The sequence below is a fragment of the Galleria mellonella genome, unplaced genomic scaffold (assembly GCF_026898425.1).
Source record: "Galleria mellonella isolate WM207_F2 unplaced genomic scaffold, CSIRO_AGI_GalMel_v1 utg182, whole genome shotgun sequence".
Classification (NCBI taxonomy): domain Eukaryota; kingdom Metazoa; phylum Arthropoda; class Insecta; order Lepidoptera; family Pyralidae; genus Galleria; species Galleria mellonella.
Window position 1 is genome coordinate 1,176,366 of NW_026442023.1, and position 22,234 is coordinate 1,198,599.

The window sequence follows — 22,234 nt, forward strand, 5'->3', positions numbered from 1 at the left end:
ACACGAATGGAACAGAGGTACCCAAGCAATCGACTTTTGTACAAAGTCTCCCTCTGGTGTGATCTGATACGGTAATCCGAATAAATCAAATAAACATATGTTCTCTCGTGATTAGAATCCATCTTACTTTTTGTTATAATCATAATTTCAACTGTTAACTGTTCACTGCTGGACATAAGCCTTCCCCATAAGGGGGGGAGCCTTGCCAGTAGTTGTCACGCTTGGCAGGCGGGTTGGCAGTTGCAGTTAAAGTTTTAGACATGTTTTAAAAGGGACATTGCTGCCTATCCTTCTATTATTAAGTTCTCTTAGTCGCCTCTTACGACACAGACGGGAAAGGAAAGGGTGACCTTTTCTAGACCGGGATCACATGGCTATTTGTTTTTGATGGGTGAAAATGGTATGGTATCCCCGCCTGCGCTAACGGGATACGCTGACGAAGCACCAGTGAAGGGTGATAGATGAGAATGAAAACAGGCCAGTTAGCCCATCATAATGAATTCATCAGGAATTAACCATGATTGTTTCCAGGGGGAACCGCGAGGAAGTCGACCTGGTTGGGTATATTGCTAGCAATAGGATTCTCAGTCTCCACTAACAATCCCTTTCCCCCCTCACATGGCTATTAGATGAATTCACTATTATCCTACTGCCCCAACATTTGGCAGAAATTGCTTTTTTTTTTCAAGAAGAAAACCTTATTCTTACGACATAATGGGGATGAAAAAGAGTCGTTGTATTATAAACTTACTTCATTATAAATATAATTTTTTTTAATACTACAAAGTTGTCAAACAAGCATACTACCCATTAAAGGTCACTGTACCCTATAGACGCATTCATGTCTATAGCCAACAGTTACCTCTTTCCATCAGTTCGTCTGTTACCTTGTTTGCTATTCTAAAACGCATAAAAAACATGTATCAATCATCGTCAAACATTTTTGTTGATGGGCCCCTTTCGAAATATGAAAAATTTTATAATGTCTTAAAATGCGTCATCTGAGTCCTCAGAAATGGCAACGCATGGGAGGTATCATGGGCGAAACAGTATGTCCATAACTCTGTTATGTCCATGATACTGCTCATGTCTATAGGCGACGGTTACCATATTCCATCACGTCGGCCGTTAGCTTGTTTGACATTCTAAGTTGTATAAAAAAAAAATTGCTCGTCGCTGCAGCCGGTGGTGGCGGTATGGGCGGCACTAGCGGGCTGCAGTACGAGCCGCCGTGGCAGCGTCAGCAGCAGCAGCAGCACCAGATGCGCCTGCAGCAGTTGTTACAACAGCAACAGCAGAATGTACGTGTACTAATATAAGTTGTTGATATTTCATTTCATTTGTACTTTAATTTTTATGTTTTCATTGATACTTTCATTTCATTTCATTTTAATATTAACTATTGTGAGTCTGTATTGTAATTGTATAGTTCAAAACTAGTCTGATATTCTTTAATATAAAAGTGGCATAGATAGGTGAAAAGCATAAATTTATTTTGTAAGGCACTTAAAATTGCCACTGTCCTTGGAAGAACATTTTGCACGCTAATGTTAGTAAAACATGTTAGATCTATACAAATTATTAGAATGCTATTATTAAAGACACAGTCGTGGCTACGGTGATACGATTGTTTTACTGACTCAGCACTTAACGCTTAGGTAAGCGAAATCGTGTGTTTATCTTATAGTGTTTATGATATGTTTATTATGATATTGTTGGTATCCTCAATGAGTTACTAGGCTGGAGTGCAAAGGGTTTTACTAGTTTATTACCCGTTACTTCGTATGCATGGATTTTAGAAGTAGAAAAATAATACCATATCTAGATGGCGTATCGAGACAAAACATGTACCAGAGGGCCTACAATGAAATGTTTTCCGAAATTTCGGAGCCAAACGAAACATAAATTTGATGTTAAAATTACATAATACATGCCGTTTAGAAATATTAAAAATGTTAAAATATGGTTCCTTTGGACTTTTATGACAGGATGTATGACGAACGAAATGTTAAATTTATTGGTTCGATTTTGGTATAAACATAAACACGAAATTGAGTCTGAAATTTCGGAATTTCATTTCATGGTAGACCCGCAGTTTTTAAGTTAGACTTTCAGGAATACTGCTAGGAAAATCGACTACAATTAGGTGTAGTAGTTTTTGCTTTATACCGAAACAAATATACACACAGAGAGACACTCAATTTTTTTTAATGTAATTTTTAGCATCTTATCAAGATGCCTAGTGTTATTATTATTATTTAAATAAACTCGCATGTACAGACGTCGTCTAGTTAGTTGCGATTTTATTATATAAGTAAGATGAACCATTGGCACGATAACCAGATGGGCGCGAAGTACTACGCGGGCGGTTTAGGAAGCCGCGACCCGGTGGCGATGGCCTTACAGCAGCAGCGGGCGCGCGAGATCATGGTCGGCGAGCGGGGAGCCACGGGCGCGGCCGCCACCGGGGCGGGCAGACCGCGCGGCCGCCCGCCGCTGCAGCCGCGGGCCCCGGCCGCAGCACCCGCGGGGGCGGCCGCCGCGCCCGCCGCGCCCGCCGCGCCCGCCGCGCCCGCTGATGTCGTCAACCTCGACTCCGACTAGACGTGAGTGCTGCACATAACTCTTCTCCTTAAATCCTCCTCTACATTCTAAAGTACTCGTCATCATCTTCCTACCCTTATCCCAATTATTATTTGGGGTCGGCGCAATGTTTTCCTCTTCTATTCTTTTCTATTCCCAGTCATTTCCGCATTCACTCCCATTCTGGCCATATCGTCCCTCACACAATCTATCCATGTCTTTTTAGGTCTTCCTCTTCTCTTTTAGCCATCTACATTCATTCTTAATACTTTTTTTTTTAAATATGCTCCTCATTCCTGTGCCTCACATGCCCTGTAGGGACACCGTTAAGCGGTGGAAATACGTTTGTCCTTACTTCTGATAATGAGGATGAAGCGATTACAATATTTAAGAAGGTACGTGCACTTACTTGAAGGAATCTCATGCGCCGCACTGCTTTCCACCTTTGACTGGATGCTGTTATAAATTCTTGATTGGTAGGCCTACACAAATCTTTAAATACACAATATTTTATCTGTAATTTGATGATCTCCTAGATCACTGTTCGGTTATGCTCTTGATTCGCGACGGTACGTGATCTCAAGCCGAGTGCAAGGACAAGTTCACTAACTGCCCTCCAACTTAATAATAATGTAATCGCTTCATATCCGCGAGGTGTGGACATTCGATTATGAATCGAATAATCGATCGATTGAAGCGCCGTTTGGGACGATACATAATTCCGCCCACCAAAATTCGATAGTAATTTTCTTAACAAAGACAAAAACGATACTATAACTTAAGATAAGATTGAATACAACGATATGATACATACACTACTTGTTAATGACAATATATAATTAAATAAATAAATATATGATAAATGAGAATAATTTACTAGAATGGTTCATTTGGTAAAGGACATAGCTTTACCAGAGGTCGCGGTTTTACTTGATTTACGCGATCTTTAGGATGGTCACTCATGAAATATTGTAACGGTTTAGGTTGAATTTGAAAACAATTAATGCATTGCGATAAATAGCGTCGAATGACGCGTTTAGCCGATATTATCCAAAATTGTTGTAATATTAAGTATTGTGTAGTATTTATACCACAATGACAATTGTTCAAATGAACCAATTGAATTAATTTCGATGTAAACGAATTATTAGATGGTAATAATGCTGGATGTACCTGATCATATGCGAGTTCAGAGCGAGAAATTCTACCGCCCACCCTGAGCACCTCCTGGTTATCAATGAATAGACTGAGCTTACGATATGATTTAGGCAACGATTGTTTAGAACGAATTTTCTCAATTTCGATAGAAAGCGACAAGGAGTGAACATATTTTACGAGGATAAGAAGTGATTGGTGTCGCTCATCGCTTGATAACACTGAATCTGTAGTATCAGATTTTCGAATGACGGCGTAGGCAATTTTATCAATAATAGCATCTAATGATAGATCGCTATTGAGTAACTCCTCTAAAAAAGGATCAAGATTTGGATTAATCGGTGCGGTTTGTTGATCTAATAACGTGATGTTTCGTCTTATAGATATTATTTTATCATAAATTTTAGTGATAGATGCAGAAGATGATAGCCACTCGATGTGTGGTTTACGTAACCATGTGGGGCCCGCCCACCATAAAGAATTGTCAACAAGTTGTTGAGGAAACTGGCCTCGAGAGCAAATGTCTGCGGGGTTGTCATGTGTGGGAACATGTCGCCACTGATCAATAGGTGCTATACTTTGTATGTGGCTGACTCTGTTGGCAACAAATGTAGTCCACTTTAATGAAAGTGCTCGGAGGATACGTGGTATGTTTAGTTTTTTCAAAGGAGCGACGTGAGCTTTGGAACACACAAAACGGGTATGTATACGATCACTATTGTCTGTAACACGTAAATTAAAGACAAAGCCATAGGCCTTCTTCGAGCTATCACAAAACCCGTGAAGCTCATACGATACTGCGTGAACAACAGTACAACGACGGGATACGATTAAATTTTGAATGGATGGTAATTGTTGTACATAATTTGTCCACATACGAACAATATTGTCGGGTGGTGTTTCGTCCCATGCTACGCCAGCTATCCAAAGTTGTTGGATTAAGAGTTTGATATGAATAGTCACTGGAGAAAGAAATCCCAACGGGTCGAAGATGCGACTAACCTCACTCAATATGGATCGCTTTTTACAAGCTTTGTTAAGAGGTTGCACGTGAAAGACAAACAATTCACGCAGTGGATTCCATTTAAGACCAAGAACCGTGAGTGTACAAAATTGTGCATCGATAAACGATTTAGCTTCCACAAGACAATGCTCTGGTGGAATTTCTTCCAGCAACTCTGGTTTGTTACTAGCCCATTTTCTTAATTCGAAATTACCAGATTCGAGCAAAGTAATAACCTGCGACTTCAACTCGCGAGCTTGGAACATAGTATCGGTACCAGTGACAATATCATCAACATAAATATCGCATGTGATGGTTTCTTTTGCTAGATAGAACGAATCCTCTCCATCTCTCGCGACCTGCTGAATAGTACGACAAGCGAGATAGGGAGTCGAAGAAACACTATAAGTTGTGGTTGCGATATCTTCTTTCTCACAAAGAATATTTTCAGGAGTATACGACCTAGCTTGTAGTACACTATCGAGTTCCCAAAATTGTTCAACCAATTTCACATGATGTTCTGACTCAACATTCGATTGCAACGCGGTCAATGATGAACATGATAACAAAGTTTTGCCTAATAATAACCAACCAAACACTGAATTAAATGCTTGTGGCTGCGATGGACCGCCCTTAATGCGTTCGGTAAGGAGCGAATCCGCGAAGACGTCTGCACCAAGTAACAAATCCACAGGGCCGGGTATATCAAACCCAGGATCAGCTAGATTTAATGATTCGATGTGTGACCACCCACAAGTGTTTAGTTTTGCAATAGGTTGATCACAACAGATCTTGGGAATGACGTGCATGTCATGTTCAAATGACACTTCAGTGTTATTTGCCGATAAGCTTCCAATTACACAGCGTACTATACCGCTAGTTGCAGCTGACACGTCACCCAAGCCTTTAATTGAATAAGAAGAAGAAACTAAATTAAGATTCAAACGATTTACTGCTTCTTCAGTAATAAAATTATTCTGACTGCCAGTGTCAAACAATGCACGAAAAGTTTGATTGTTACCGAGACGGTCCTTTACCGTAACAATCGCTGTTGCTAGCAGCACAGTTGTATTGACACTCGAGTTATGTGTCAATAATGATGCAGTATTGACCGATTTTATTGTGTCTTTATGTAACAGAGTATGATGTTTACGCTTACATTTCTGACATGTAAATACAGAGGCACAAGTTTTTAACTGATGCGAAGATTTCAAACAATTGTAACACCATCTTTTGTCATTGACTATTGCCATGCGTTCGTCAATAGATTTATCGATAAATGATTTGCATGAAGCAATCGAATGAGCCTGGCCACAATATGGACAACCTTTTATTGAGCTGGCAACACTAGATGATGCACTAGTACCTTTGGATTCATTAGTTGCAACGAGTGTGTGAGAAACATTTACACGCCTTGCATGCATCCCGACATGAGTATTCGACGATTCATGATGATTGTAATGCGGTTTATTTGAGTCGGTAAAGTGTGTATCACGACTGTGTGCTTCGCATTTCGAGTGTAAGAAATCTCTAACTATTTTATAAGAAGGTATTTGGATATGTGAATACTTTTCCTCAAACTCACGACGTGTCTTAGTATCAAGTTTCGATAATAGATGATAAATAAGAACAAAATCCCACTCTTGAACGGGTAACTTTACCTGTCGTAGTATATTTAAGTTCTCATCGATCATGTCTAGTGAGCGACGAAACTCCTTTACGTTATTAATTTTAAATTCCACATTTAAAATTTCACGCCAACAGGTAAACGCTAAATCACGCTTGTCCCTATAACGATTAACTAGTGCGTTATATGCGTCGATATAATATTCACCGGCTACAGGGTAGGCTCGTATCAACGCTAAAGCATCGCCTGAGAGTGACGATCTCAAATAATGAAATTTTTCCAAATTACTTAATGAGGTATTCTCGTTTATTAAAGAATTGAATGTATTTATGTATTCTGTCCAGCATTTAATATTGCCTGAGTACGTGGGAAGAGTGACCTTGGGTAATTTTATATGTGAAGAACTGTTCTGTTCCGGTTCATTCCGTACCTTAGGTTTAGTATATGTACGTTGCAAGGCTAGAACATTAAAATACATATCATCAAAACTCTCACGAACACCCTCATCATCGGACTCTGAATCATCATGTAAATCCAGAATGAGGAGATGTGCATTCTCGAAATCGGTAGAAATTTTCTGTAATTCATTACAGTACGATAAAAATAAATCCAATTTAGTTGCATCTAACTTCGCGTCATTGCCTATTTGCAATGCCTTAGATAAACGATTAAACGCGATAGTACGTTTTCTTCTTAATGATGGCAAATCACGAGTTGTGTATTCTTCATACTTCGATTTACTGCGCTTTGACAGACTAAGTTTACGTTTATTTGTATTAACAGACATCGTGCAAAAACGATCAATTTATAAGTTGTTTACAAATTTAAACAATGAAGAACAAGTCTATAAATAGATTCGAGATTGTTCGAGAATGAAACAAAAAATAAAAAAAAATATTAATAATTTGAGGGTAAATGTTAATTTCTATAGTCAACGGAACTTTATGTAGACAGAATTTATTACGAGAATATTTTAACAATAGAATATTTATAATTTATTCCACAACAGATATTAAGTTTATTTATATATATCTATAAGATTTCAATATTAAATTCACTATAAATATTACTAAAATATGCACTAGTTACGAACGAAATTCCTTTTGATAATAATATTTTACAATAATATAACTTGTAAACGAATAAATTTACAGAGTCGATGAAAATATTAATATTAAGTCACCATTAATTTAATATGAAATTTGTCTGTTTGTTTTGTTCACTAAAAACTTAGAATATTACAATACTTTTCCTATAGTAATGTGTATTCAATAACTATGTGAACCGATAAGTAGTTATATAAGCACGAATTAAATGAGATTGCTTATATGATTTCAAAATTAGTAAATACCTATACAATAGATGGATGATCAATTTACGATTTACGTTTAATGTTCGTGTAAGCCGATAAATTATAAAAACACCGATATAAATAAGATTGTTTTTATGATCCTACATAAACATTAAACATCGATACAATGAAAACTAGGAGGAACGAATAAATCACTATAAAATAGTAAAAATAAGCCTACTCAATGCACTGGCAATGGCAAAGTTACAATTCCGCGCGGACTACCCACTTGTTTTAGGAATGTGAATTCCGATTTCTGATTAATGTTTTAATGATAAAATATGATTTAAAATATAACGAAATTAATAAATATGAGTATTAATTTATATGTAATCGGAATATGTAAAGTCCCAATGCAACGATAATGATCTATACAGCCGATATTTAGATATTACGAGATTTATATCCCGGGTTTCGGCACCAAAAAGAATGTAGGGACACCGTTAAGCGGTGGAAATACGTTTGTCCTTACTTCTGATAATGAGGATGAAGCGATTACAATATTTAAGAAGGTACGTGCACTTACTTGAAGGAATCTCATGCGCCGCACTGCTTTCCACCTTTGACTGGATGCTGTTATAAATTCTTGATTGGTAGGCCTACACAAATCTTTAAATACACAATATTTTATCTGTAATTTGATGATCTCCTAGATCACTGTTCGGTTATGCTCTTGATTCGCGACGGTACGTGATCTCAAGCCGAGTGCAAGGACAAGTTCACTAACTGCCCTCCAACTTAATAATAATGTAATCGCTTCATATCCGCGAGGTGTGGACATTCGATTATGAATCGAATAATCGATCGATTGAAGCGCCGTTTGGGACGATACATGCCCATACCAGGATAAACGGTTACCTCTTAACTTTTCTATTTTTTCTATTTTCTAAAGTACTTGTATATAACCATAATTGTATAGATTAAATATAGATAAGACCAATAGAGTTATACTGGATATATTTACAAAAATATATTAAACCAGGGGTGGCCGACTTGACTAGACCCAAGATCTACTTTTTACTGACGATACCCTGTACGATCTACCAATTATATACTTCTTGAAATCTCAAATGAAGCAACACAGTTTAGTACACAATTACGTAGTATTATAGTATTTATTCTTTTATTAAGAGGGATAACATACAACTGGAAATTATTCTTAGTAACAACTTATTATTATTATATTAGTGTGAGCATTGTGTCTGCTGAGCATCTTCCGCTAGATTAACAAAATATTATCTTTTTTTTGCCTTGCCACGATCGAATAGTCGCCATCGACCGGTTAGCCACTCCTGGTATATACATTAATACCACTTTTCTTCTCACTTCAAATATACACACATTCACACTATTCACCTTCTCTCGCACCACACACTGAACGTAACAGATTTGAAAATTTTATTAACTGTAATTTCCTAATTAAACTTTAATTTTTTTCACCCTGTTTTATTATATTTATATTTTAACTTAATACTGTTAATTCTGCATTTACAAATACATAGTAATAGTTCTTATATAATATGTAGTAAGGAACTAGCTTACAAGACACAGGTTACCCTAATTCGTAATCCAGGGCAAAGGGAATGTATTTGTAAATAAAGCTAGTGTACGTGTACTGCAGTATATTGCACTAGCGACCGAGCTTGCCAAAGAGATTGTTTATGAATGGAATTAATTAAAAATAACAGTGGTCAAGAATTATCCATATTTATTTTCAACAGAAATTTTGTTAAAATCGGTTTTGTAGTTTACTTTTTAAATAATCATTGCAAAAGTCACAGTAGCATGTTTTGTTTGCAGGTTCAACAGTGTATAGTGAACAGATGTGTATAGTAAACGATATATAGGTGCTACGTGCCGTCTGAAACGATGCGAAGTCGTAACTAGGTGTTGGATCGGCGGCAGCCTACTCGGGTGTCCGGTTAGTATGAGCACGGAGCCTGCGCTGCGACGACGCCCGGCCAAACTGAGCAGTGATATATGGAAACGGTAGATGTAGCTTTCGCCTTGAGGCTTGCGTTACACCACATATCATGAATCTCAATTTTATTTCCCTTCCTCACTACGGAGCTTAGCGGACGCGGTGCTTTTAGAATTTGCGACCAGTGATTCCATGGACGTGGATAAGACCCAGTTCGAACCCAGTTTATTCCCTATCAAAAGTCAGTGGCGGTGATCGAGTCACTTTTTAAATATTCAATGCATCTAGAATCTCTAAACAATAGTATCAAAACAATTGCTAAATTAACTATTTTGATATAGCAACTGTACCACTAGGATGCGATGCAAAATGTAGTCGCAAAATCGTCTACATTTGACTTCTAAAAACATCGTGTCTACTTAGAACTCACATTGATTATTATTTTTAATAATCTATCCACATCATATGTAAAAGATGTATGTAACATCAAATAAATCTATTTTAACTATTAATTAATGTGTTTTGTTACTTTGAAATTTTAGGTTTGAATAATAATAAAACAAAAATACTTAATAGATAAAGTAGGTTTATTAGATGTTTATCAATTTTATAAAGGGGTATATTTATAAAGAAAAATCGAGAATTGCAGCCGTTAGTTGACATATCAAAGAATCTCGTGTTTGTGTTAATGCTTTCATATATTTTTGTCTTAAAATTACAAATAACGGAAGCCTAAGGCGTAGACTTAACTATAAGGCGCGCGAACTGTCATATTTTAAGACTATACAGGATCAAATATATTATGCTCAAACTTAATATGTGACACTTGCGCATGCGGTATAAACATTCTGTGATCTGACACTCGAAATTAGCGCCGCTCCTAATTGTTCGCATAATGTGAACCATTAAAATCGGCTTAGAAATTTAATAACATAGCACACCATGGCTTATAGTCATTATTTTTTCAATTACATGTATAATGTTGTCATATTTGATACAAGCTGTCATTCCATTAGATCACTTCATCGTAGAAACCACTGTATGAATTATACATTGAAATTCATAAATTTTTAATCATTCTCTTTGAGTGTCAGATTAGTAACTTTAAATATCTCTCAGTACAGGAACTTAGTTGTTAAGGTACCTATGATATATGTGAGTAGCTAGATAACTTGTGTGTCAACATCGTGCTAATACGAGTGTGTCGAGTTACGCCTACCTGCACCACTGTTCGCACTCGCGGGTAAGTACAGTGTAGTGTACATTATTATGCTATTATTGTAATTGGAACACCAATCTAAATTAAAAGTAACGTTATCTATTATTTTTTTTATATCCTTCAGTTTGTGATTCGAGTGAATTTGAAATTGCTTGAGTATATACGAAATTATTAAATGATTTGTGAAATAATAGTTATAAATACTCAAAAATTATGCCAACATTATATTACATATGACAATGCAATGTGAAGTGTATCACGGATAAATTTCTCCTTTTATTTTAATACAAGTTGTAGAGAACAAAAAATATATTGGCTACGTAGCAAAATATGTGACTTTAAAAGTTATTTATATTATTTTTGACCTGTTTTACCAGTTTTAGAAATATATAAAATTTTAGTTACAGGTGGAGAGATACATGTATATTCATAATTATTATTGCAATATTGTTTGATAAATAAATTTTACTACTTAAATTCATTATGTTAATTTATTGTATAAAAGCAAAAGTACATTTTAAATTACAAATTTAAACAGTCATTGGGGTTGATCCTAAGATTTTGTAAACCTATCTCTAATTTTAAAATTATTGTAGTATGGACCATTAATAACTATATTTAACATAATTCTAATTTAAATATATTATAAATTTAGTTTGTACAAGGCCTTGGAATAAAAAAATCTGTAATATTAAATTGAAATTTTAATTTTAGATATAGAGAATGACAGTTCGGAATCAATCCCATGTAGCCAAATTACAAATTTAATTTTTTTTCCCTCGAAAACCTTACTGGAGTATCATGACAAAGAATATTTACCCAAAAATTGATTGAGCATTTGTCAAGTGATTTGCTTTCTATAGACAGCATTTAATTTTTATTTATATAGATAACATCCAGTACAATATTGACTCTGAGGGAAATGTTTTATTTCATCCTTTTTCATAGATCATTCTTTGCTATGAATTCCACCTGTAATATCATTGTTTAAATAAAAAAGAATAAACCAAACATATTTTGGTTAATTTTCTAATAATTACATACAATAGAATAAAGTAACGATTTCTACTTATTCACATAAATGGTTACTCCATCAATATAATGGCGCTCTATAAATTGTTTTGCAAGGCAAACAAAGTTATGTCATTATGTTGGAATTAACCATTTTCACATAATGCACTTATTCACTTACAATTAATAATAAGTAATTATTATTTAAGGCAAAACTATTTTATTATTTATTTGGCCTGATTATTGCAGGTGATTTAGTTGTGATATTGCCTAATCTTAAATTTTTGTATACGTTTACTTTTATCGAGTCACCAGTGTGACTTTAATTTTAGATGCAGCAATTGTAGTATTTAATATTATAGATTATGACACTTATTATCAATTCGATAAAAACAGCATTTTCTGGGTGGTAATTTTACAGATTACATAGAATTTATTTATAATAATTATTCATATTATGTTAAAAACAAACAGTATTTCAGTTAGTGTTTTAAGTTTGTTTTTTTATAAGATATTGATTCTAACTTTTTTTATTATAACGATAGTATTGCTATGTGGTTACTGTGAAGATGCTGCATATGAACGAGGACTGCTGTAATTGTTTCATTATTTATGTAATATATAACTGTAGAAAACTTCCTATTATTTTGTAGTACAATTAAAGTGTAATAAATGATTTTGAAATGTGTTTATAGTTTATGATTTACATAATATTTACATACATACACAAGTAAACTGCAAAGTGAAATTTTAAAACATTGGCATCCTTTCAAACCCAAAGAAATGTTTAAAAAAAAAGTAAAGCCTCCCATTATTGGTGTATTTATAATTGTTTACCTAGGTGGCTTGATCCTTTTAAAAATGCACATATGTTTGAAAGTACATATGTACTTTCAAACATATCTTTGTTTAAGCTGAAACTTCTGTTCACATCCTGCGATGGCCATTAGACATTCTAGTGTGGACATGGCCTAACCAGCTCTCCGTTTTCATATATATCCAGTTCATTGTCAAATAATCCACATAATAGTGTCTATGCACCTTCTGTTTTGTTTATAATAAAAGTAGTTGTTTCACACATTTAAATTCGGAATTCCAGTTTTGATACCTAATGATACTTCCATATATTTTAGTAATCTTCGCGCTAAAAACAAAGCCTCTTCAGATTTGTAAACATTTGAAGTCAACATGTCCAACTTTGATTCCGTTTGAAAAGTTAACAAATCTTCAGTACTTATAGCCATTCCATTCACAGGTAATCCACTGGCATTCACGAGTATTGATCGCCGACTACGAAGATCAGGGTGAATTTGATTTAAAGCCTTTTTTGTCCATTCTAAGCAAAAAATTCTTGTATCCATGCCTAAAACTATGAAATCAATAGATATTTTACCCGTCAGATCAGACTGCCTGACAATTTCTTCCAAATAGAATGATTGTAATATTATCAATTTCCATCGAAAATTTCCTTTGGCGTGAATTTCTTCAAGGGCTTGTGAGATCTTTTCAATAATTTTTACGTTTGTTGAGAGTATAAGGACCGTTAATCTGTTTCTGCAGGACGTAGGTCCAACCCAAGGAGCTATTACAGTATCTTCTTCAACTGTAGACATTTTTATTTAATTCAAGTAGAAGTAAGCAATATGGAAATATTTAAAGGAACTACTAGTTTCTTCAATTCCTTATTGAAGTTCAAAATAAATTCTCAAAATTCAATTCAACCGTTTTTTGTTATTTTTATTACCGGACTGATTTATGTCAATTTTCTGTCAGTCAGTCATTGTTAGATTGATTTTTTTTTTAAGATTTATATGTTAAACGAATTTACGTTAATACAGTCATTATATAAGAAGATGATCAAATTACGGGTGGGCAATATTTTTATAATCAATGCAGAGGTTCATATTTCATGACTTTATATTATTTTATTTTATTTAAATCAATCCTTACAGATTGCAACTACTGTCCTCAATCTATGGTGTTAGTCCCATTAGTCGTAAAATGTCAATACCACTTTTGTCACTGTCAATATTTTTCTAATTTGTAATGGAGGGAAAATTGAGGGAATAATTCCATTTATATAATTAATTTTTCTTGGTTGTACATTCTTCGTTTCTAACGGACTATTTTTTTTATTAATTGATATAACTATAATCTCTTTGTATTTGAAAATACCGATGTGGCGAAGAGATAATAAATTTCCTGACAATGGCTTTGAGCAATGGGGTGGATACATGCAAGCTAAAATTAATAAGCTTGAAGAACAGTTTTCTTCCAGAGCTGGAAATGAAGCGAAAGAGAGTAATATCTTTAACGGTGTAAGTATTTATGTCAATGGTTTTACAGTACCATCTGCTGATGAATTAAAAGTTCTTATGGTTAGACATGGTGGAGTTTATCATACTTATCAAAAAAATAATGATTATATTATTGCTTCTAATTTACCTGACACGAAGGTTAAGAATATGTCTTTAGCCAGGGTAGTAAAGCCTGAATGGATTACAGATAGTATAAAATCCAATCATTTATTGGATTATAGAGAATATTTATTATATCGAAATTCCATCACACAGCCGCAATTAAATTTTGCAAAAGTTAGTAAAACTTTAAATTCCTTAGTTGAAAATGCACCACAATTAAAACAGACTGTTAGTGGGAAAGAGAATGATATTTCAAATTTTATGAAAAAAGAAGAAAAAGAAATAGACCAATTTATGGTTTCAGAAGTGAAAATGTCTAATGATATTAAACAGCCAGATAAAAGTTTTAGTAATTCAAAGGTAAATAATCAATCAAAAGTAGATGATATTGATTCAGCAAAGTTCAAAAACATAAATGACATTAATAAGATTATTCAAACAACAAAGACAGCGGCTGATCCAAACTTCATTTCTGAATTTTATAACAATTCAAGATTGCATCACATATCACAACTTGGTGCATGTTTCAAACAGTATGTGAATGATCTCAGAGAGAAAACTGATTTTTTGTTTCCCTCACGTGCTTGGTTGAAGGAAGAGATTTTTAAATCAAGAAAGCAAGCCAATTTATCACAATTAAATTTTGAAAACGGAAAAGTGATTATGCACATTGACATGGATTGTTTTTTTGTTTCTGTTGGGTTACGAAATAGACCAGAGCTTCGTGGTAAACCTGTTGCAGTTACTCATTCCAAAGGTGGACAGTTTAGAACGAAGAGATCTGGTGTTGATCGAAATACAGAGTTTCAGCTCTATAGACAAAGGCAAGCCAAACAAATAGGGAAAGCAGCTGGTATACCTGAAGAAGAAGTTGAATTTGAAAGTAGAGTGGATAACATTGCTGATGAGGATGATAAATATGGTTGCATGAGTGAAATAGCTTCATGTTCATATGAAGCTCGGGCTAAAGGCATTAGTAATGGCATGTTTATGGGTGCTGCTTTAAAATTATGTCCTGATTTACAAACAATATCATATGATTTTGAAGGATATAAGGAAGTAGCATTTACTTTATATAACACAATAGCACAATATACATTGGATATAGAAGCTGTGTCTTGTGATGAAATGTATGTAGATTGTACGGAACTTTTAAAAGATACAGGAATAGGTGTTCAAGAATTTGCAACATTTCTACGAACAGAAATAAAAAGTAAGACTGGTTGTCCATGTTCCACAGGGTTTGGGGGGAATCGTTTACAAGCTAGGTTGGCAACAAAGCATGCTAAACCTGATGGGCAATTTTTTTTAATAGTGGAATTGGTTGAAGATTTCATGTTTAATATCAAACTTAAAGATTTGCCAGGTGTAGGAAGGCAAACAGCCCAAAAATTAGAGTCTATAGGACACCAAACTTGTGGGTCTTTGCAAAGTTTATCTTTGGCTATTTTGCAAAATCACTTTGGTAATAAAACTGGAGCATTATTATTTGATCAGTGTCGAGGTCGGGATACCACTCCACTGACATTTTTTACTGTAAGAAAATCTGTATCGGCAGAGGTTAATTATGGAATAAGATTTGAAAATAACAATCAATGTATAGAATTTCTTAAGCAACTGTCTGTTGAAGTTCAAACAAGAATGCAGCAATACAAAGTTTTAGGAAAGTGTATAACTTTAAAACTCATGGTGAGAGCTGAAGAAGCTCCAGTAGAAACTGCCAAATTTATGGGTCATGGATTTTGCAATGTTATAAATAAGTCTACTTCATTAAATAATGCTACAAATGATGTGGAAGTTATAACCAAAGAAGTTATTTCACTATGGAAAAAACAAAACATAGATCCTAAAGAAATGAGAGGTGTGGGTATTCAGATTACAAAGTTAGATACTGTTAATAATAAGCCAATAAAAGGAACTTTAAGCAAATTCTTAGTAAATGTTAAAACTAAAACAGAAGAAAAATGCAACTCTTTAAATATACCTGAATCAGTAGACTTTAAATCTAAACCAGAATGTAAACCGGATTTTAGCACAAAAAACAGTTCCAAAACTACTCCAAAGAAAACCAAATCTATTGCTATAGCTAAACAGAAATCACCAGTAACTGTATTTCCAAAATCTCCATCAGGTAAACGTGGTAGACCACCAAAAGTTGCCAAAATTCAAGTTCCTTCAAGAAATCTCTTAAAAACCTTCATAAAAGGTTCAAATATAAAAGATACCCCTTACAAGAATCCAATGGTTAATACAGTGATGCCTGAGATAGAAATAGTTAAAAAAGAAGAGAAGCCCCAAGGATTGCTTAGTCTGCCATGGGAAAAGATTCGTGAATTACTAAGAGCTTGGTTAGATAGTGGTCAAACACCTTTACCTTGTGATGTGGGGATGGTCACAGAGTATATGTGTGAAATGGTTGTAAATAAAAATATTGATAAATTATATATTTTGATTAAGTTTCTAAGAAGAAGAACAAGTGAAATTGGCAGTGATGACTGGAAGGAAGTTTACAAAATTATTATTGAAAATGTACAAAATGCAATGATAGCTGTCTATGGAAAGCCTTTGTTTTTAGGAGACTGATAATATTAAATAAAACAAATTACGTAATTAATTCATATATTTATTTTATTATTTTGATATTTTTTCTAGGACTACAGAGAAAAACAAATTATATCATAGATTTCAAAGTTTGTTAAACAAAAGTTACTGCATTAATTGCATTTACACACTGCCACTGAAAGCAATTTTAGTTTTAAAAAATTTGGCAGATTTATGGATCACAGTAAAAAAGTATTCATATATATATTATATATATCATGGCAAATATATGATAATTTAACTTTAGGCAATTGTCATATATATTTAAAAGATGCCTATCTAATATCATATTTTGAATATTTATTAAAAATTGAAGACACATGGTATACTTTAATTCGCAAAATGGCAGTTAGTTATCACTAGATATCGATAAGCACTTTTACATATGGAAAGTAGGTATCCAATATTTTAAATACATGTTGCATGTATGTTGCAATGATCTGACATTTCATGTAAAAATATACATTACATGTTAAGTAGTACAATATTGAATTCAGTAATAATTTAGATACTATCACAGATGCTTATTGCGAATAAAGCAAGAGTTAAACCCACACAGATAACGACTTTTACAACGCCAGTTGTCAAATTTATTAATAGAATTAAAATCAATATATTGATATTGATTTGTCATAAAATATAGTAATATCTGTAATACACTTTGCCTATCTGAAGCCAATTTGCATTATTCCTTCAATTTTATTATATCATTAGGTTATATAAATTTCTTGAAAATGGTTTCACATTTTTCAACATAAAATATTGAACTAATTGAATTCTGTAAGTAAATAAAATTATGCTCATCAAGCTTTCAGCTTTGCACCAAACTTAAAAACTAAATGCTTTATGGACAACCATGGCTAATCACATTATGGTATAATATACCTATAAATAGGTAATAATTTGTGACTTAAGGCAGAAGAATCAATGAGGTAAACATAGGACATAATTTCTAATAAATTAAACTCATCCCGAGAAATTTGTTAGTATACAAACATGTAAATGTTACCTAAACTTAATGTGTCTGTAGCGTCGAAATGTAACAGTAAAAACCAAAACAGATTTTTAACACAGGATTGTCATATTCTTTGATCTAGAATGGCAAAAAAACAGGTTTGGTCATGTTTTGTTAAAATTCGACGCAACTTATTACACTTTGGACAAAATATTTTGATTTTTTAAAGTCTTCGTTTTTCTACAAGATAGCTGCATTTCATACTTTTCGAATTTATTTTTAAATAATTTATAATTGTATTTGCCTATTTAGATATGACTAGGTACAGCCATAAATTTTTAGTACACCCAAAACAAAATCAGCCCAATGAATTGCGTTTGGCATACACATACCAACATAGTGCCATCTACAATGCATACTATTACTTGCATGCTTCTACTGATACTACTGAAGGTGGTTTTTATCTAGTTTTCTAGATACACCTAGCTAGTAATAAGTAGTTATTGTAGATTATGAATAATAAAAAATAATCTGTCATTAATATTTCAAGTTTTATTATAGTATTTCATTCAAACAATCTACAATACATTGTAGGCCATGTTATTTTTTACCTGCCATTTGCAAAGCAAACAGCGTAGTCCAATTAGGCTACGTTCACACACCGACTATTCGTTATTTACGAATCGTAATTTATAACGAATTATAATTTTTATATTGGTCCATAAATTTGCATGACTATATATGGAAACAAATTCATACTATTACAAGTCGTAAAGTGCGTTGATAAAATACTAATCCGTCAGTTTCATAAGTATTGTGTAACGAGTATAAAAATCTTATCTACTGTTTGTGAAACAACAATTTTTCTTAAGGAGCGCAGGCGTTATATATTTTTTACTTAACAATTGCATATTTTTTTATTGCACACTCAACTCAAATTACAAAAGGCTTATTATAAATTATTAATTTGTAAATATTGTAAAATAATTATCACTATGGTGATCTCTTCAGCCAAATCAAACAAAGGATGGTTCCGTTCCGTTATACGCTTACACAATCAAGGTCAGTGTTATATAATTGACCTAAGGTTAATATTTCATTATCAATAGGTAGGTCAATCATTGGCCTAGTTTACCTTCTAAATACGTAACATGATACATTAACGACCTCAGTAGCGTATGCGTAAGCGTAGCGTCAATTTATGAGACTAAATTTCTTAACTTGCTCAGGTCAGATGTGTGATATCTGGTTTCTCAAAACACAGTATGGTTTAGCTCGAACCAGGTGATTAATGTGATCGTATGACATTTATTATGTAGATATATAAAAGATATACTGAGTAACTGTCTGACTGGCCCATATATCAATGCACAACTGAAACAGCTGAATCTAGAATCTTTAAAATTTTTAAATAGACATTCAATGTTTTTTGGTAAATCACAATACGGTTTTTATACGAACATCGTTTGACGTTCCATTATTATCATTATAAAGCTATGAAAAATATCGTTATTAAGAACGACGCGTTGCGAATGTGTGTGAACGTGCCTTTAGTTATGAGACAGCCTTGTTTTATTCCCCTATAGAAATGCATCTAACTCTATCGTGTCAATGGTTTCACGCAGTCGAATTGGCCGAGATAGAGTGTTTCAGTTTTGAATCGATGATGATTTCATCACCGGACCTTATATTGTAGGAGTACAGCTGCTTCGTTGGGTACTTCATTTCTTCGGGTCCCTGAAAATACTCCAGAAATAAAATATATGGTTAATTTGTGATGAATGATGTGGTACAGTTTAAATGAAATGAACAATGATGCGTTTTGTTTTAAACAGAAATGCGAATTACGTAATATGCGCAATTATTTTACGCCTTAAAAAATATCACTGAAAAATTTCTAACCTACTGTTACTACTACATTTATGACTGTGGCGATTTTCTATATCGCTTTTGATAAAGATTGACATAAAATATTAAAATTTGTTGTTTTTTTTTTTTTTAAAGAAAGAAAAACACGAGCATAATTATTACCTCAATTACTAGATTGACTTAACCTTTTAAAAAGAGCTGACAACCGATATGCAACTTTGTCTCAATACGTCTATGGCACACTGAAAGGAAGTTCGACTCGTGTTTGACTTTTGATTGTAGTAGGTAAATATATTCACCTGCGTATCTCTCAGTTCCTGGTCAACATAGAAGAGCCTCATCTTCGAAGCAGGGAAGCCGGCTAGCCGTTCCAATCGCGTCTTTAGGTCGGAGACAGTTCTGAAAATAATTATTCATGTTGATATTTTAAAGCGATAAAATTATACATAAAATATTCTATATTTTTTTTTGTTATACTTGGTAACCTTAGTAATCATATAGCAGTTTCCCGCGGTTTTGCTCACGTGAATAAAGTATACTATGTGTTAAAGTTAAGCTACAGTAGACTACACGCATACTAATATTCAGTCAAATCTTTTCAACCATTTAAGCGTAATGAGTAACAAATATAACTTTCACATTTATAATAGGAATCATCTCATGTATTTTTTTTTAGGATTTTAAAAATAAGTACTTAAACATAAAGTATATTATGGGTACTTGTCTACTAAGATTATATGACTTTGTGTATGTTACATTATTTACGATATAAAATCCACATTACGTCTTAACGAATAATTTGTATAATGCAGTTTATACACGCTCCGATAAATCATGAAGATTTATTTGAAATCGTAATATACAAATCGTAATGTGTGAAACGTAACGTTACACACATTACGATTTGTATAACGTTACGTTAACGTCATAACGTTTTTTAGGACTACATGCTCCCAATTAATAACAATCCCTACACCCATATTTACGGAATTTAATGGGAATGGCGAGAAAGTAATCGTAAAACTTTCCGTAGAATATTAATAATAGAATTTCGTAGAATTAATCATAATAAACTAACTAATCTGATTTCCCGTTGATAGCTTACCAGCGTATACCAATAGCACAGGGTTACACAAGGTTACCATTTTATTGTCATTAAATAAATCTGGTTTAAAACCATCATATTGATGGAACCGTGAGTAGATCATCCATGATATGCCATGACTGCTGCTTTTTGATCTACTAATTTGGTTAATTTCCAGAGAGACAAAGCAAAAGAAGTTGTAGATAAGCACCTGTAAACGTCGATGGTCCTGACTTCACTGTTGTCACCGCAAGTGAATGTGATTTGGACGCGCTTCTCCGGTCGCAGGTCTACCGACACCAGCGGGTCGAGTTTGCCGTGGATTCCTACTAACTCCCAATATCTGAAACATTCATTTTAATCTTAGAAGCATATTTCCGCTTAGTCTATAGAAAAAAAAAAAAAAAAAAAATATATATATATATATATATATATATATATATATATATATATATATATATATATATATATATATATATATATATATATATATATATATATAACTAAAGATTGTAGCCCATAAAAAAAAGGACATCAAATGTGACAAAATAGAAAAAAAAAAAAAAAAAAAAATATATATATATATATATATATATATATATATATATATATATATATATATATATATATATATATTACTTTGATGTAAAAACTAAACTATTAAATTGGTTTTGATAAAATTTTAATAGAACCAATCTATAAGTAAATACTTTCAGACAAAAAAAAAGAATTTTTCGAATCGATTTACAAATAACGGAGTTATGAGACAATAAAACAAAAAAATGCAACCGAATTAAGAACCTCCTGCTTTTGAAGTCGGTTGAAAAACCGACATCAATGAAAGCCATTCAAAAATCTTAAGACTAATAAAAATCTGTTTACATTAGCAATGGTCACAATATTCAAACATATTCGTAACTTTAAAAAGGTTTCATAAAGTTCGGCAAGGCGTATGTTGCATCCTCGGTGATATAAAAGCAACATAGGCTATGGTAACCGTTTACCATAAGACGAATCTTATGCTTGTTTATAGGTAATATGTTTATATATATATAATATACCATTGTGGTATAAAAAAATTGAATCTGTTAAAAACAGGTAATTCATGATTTAAAAAAACGTAGGTGTCAAATACTACAGTTTTAACTTGTAACAAATGTCGATCTTTATATTTAGATGTCAATAGGTATGTTTTACATTTTTGTAAACTTGTTAAGTCAGAAATTTCCTATTTCACTGAGCCACAACAATGCTAGGTATTATGAGAATGTTTTCATTGGTAAACTTGTGTAGTAATTTAGGTCATGTCGCCCACGCCGCTCCTTACCAAGAGGACCTTCGATTCTACGCACATAATTGAGCTCAATCCATTCGAGATCGGCCTATATTTAAATTTTATTGAGAAAACTATATTTATTAAAAGAAATGTCGTATG

The 22,234-nt window shown here is 33.3% G+C and overlaps 4 protein-coding genes across 5 annotated transcripts in view; 2 read left to right on the forward strand and 2 right to left on the reverse strand.

Annotated features, from left to right (window-relative positions):
- The window catches only part of LOC113513002 (transcriptional regulator ATRX homolog), a 49,710-nt gene extending 37,152 nt beyond the window's left edge, over nt 1–12,558 (forward strand). Inside the window, 3 exon segments of the mRNA XM_052893659.1 lie at nt 1,183–1,301; nt 2,344–2,606; nt 9,520–12,558. Coding sequence (XP_052749619.1) covers nt 1,183–1,301; nt 2,344–2,604 — 380 coding nt within the window. The 3' untranslated portion in view covers nt 2,605–2,606; nt 9,520–12,558.
- LOC113512882 (uncharacterized) lies at nt 12,544–13,619 on the reverse strand. The gene has a single exon (XM_026896837.3). It carries the CDS (start codon nt 13,481–13,483, stop codon nt 12,944–12,946), a length of 540 nt encoding a protein of 179 aa, XP_026752638.2. The 5' UTR covers nt 13,484–13,619; the 3' UTR covers nt 12,544–12,943.
- Nucleotides 13,620–13,767: 148 nt separating this feature from the next.
- LOC113512996 (DNA repair protein REV1) lies at nt 13,768–16,883 on the forward strand. The gene has a single exon (XM_026896983.3). It carries the CDS (start codon nt 14,048–14,050, stop codon nt 16,871–16,873), a length of 2,826 nt encoding a protein of 941 aa, XP_026752784.2. The 5' UTR covers nt 13,768–14,047; the 3' UTR covers nt 16,874–16,883.
- Nucleotides 16,884–18,378: 1,495 nt separating this feature from the next.
- Nucleotides 18,379–22,234, reverse strand: part of LOC113512870 (tubulin-specific chaperone cofactor E-like protein) — a 40,485-nt gene continuing 36,629 nt past the window's right edge. Inside the window, exons 6-8 of one of the 2 annotated variants that reach the window (XM_026896819.3) lie at nt 21,011–21,142; nt 20,015–20,114; nt 18,379–19,592 (exon numbers count right to left, since the gene is read on the reverse strand). In XM_026896819.3, coding sequence (XP_026752620.1) covers nt 19,464–19,592; nt 20,015–20,114; nt 21,011–21,142 — 361 coding nt within the window. In that variant the 3' untranslated portion in view covers nt 18,379–19,463. The remainder of the gene's footprint in view (nt 19,593–20,014; nt 20,115–21,010; nt 21,143–22,234) is intronic. The other variant, XM_026896820.3, reaches the window with a different exon arrangement.

Bases quoted from the DNA above. Each gene is read 5' to 3' on its own strand.
- LOC113512996 (XM_026896983.3), top strand. From the start codon at position 14,048: ATGTGGCGAAGAGATAATAAATTTCCTGACAATGGCTTTGAGCAATGG.
- LOC113512882 (XM_026896837.3), bottom strand. From the start codon at position 13,483: ATGTCTACAGTTGAAGAAGATACTGTAATAGCTCCTTGGGTTGGACCT.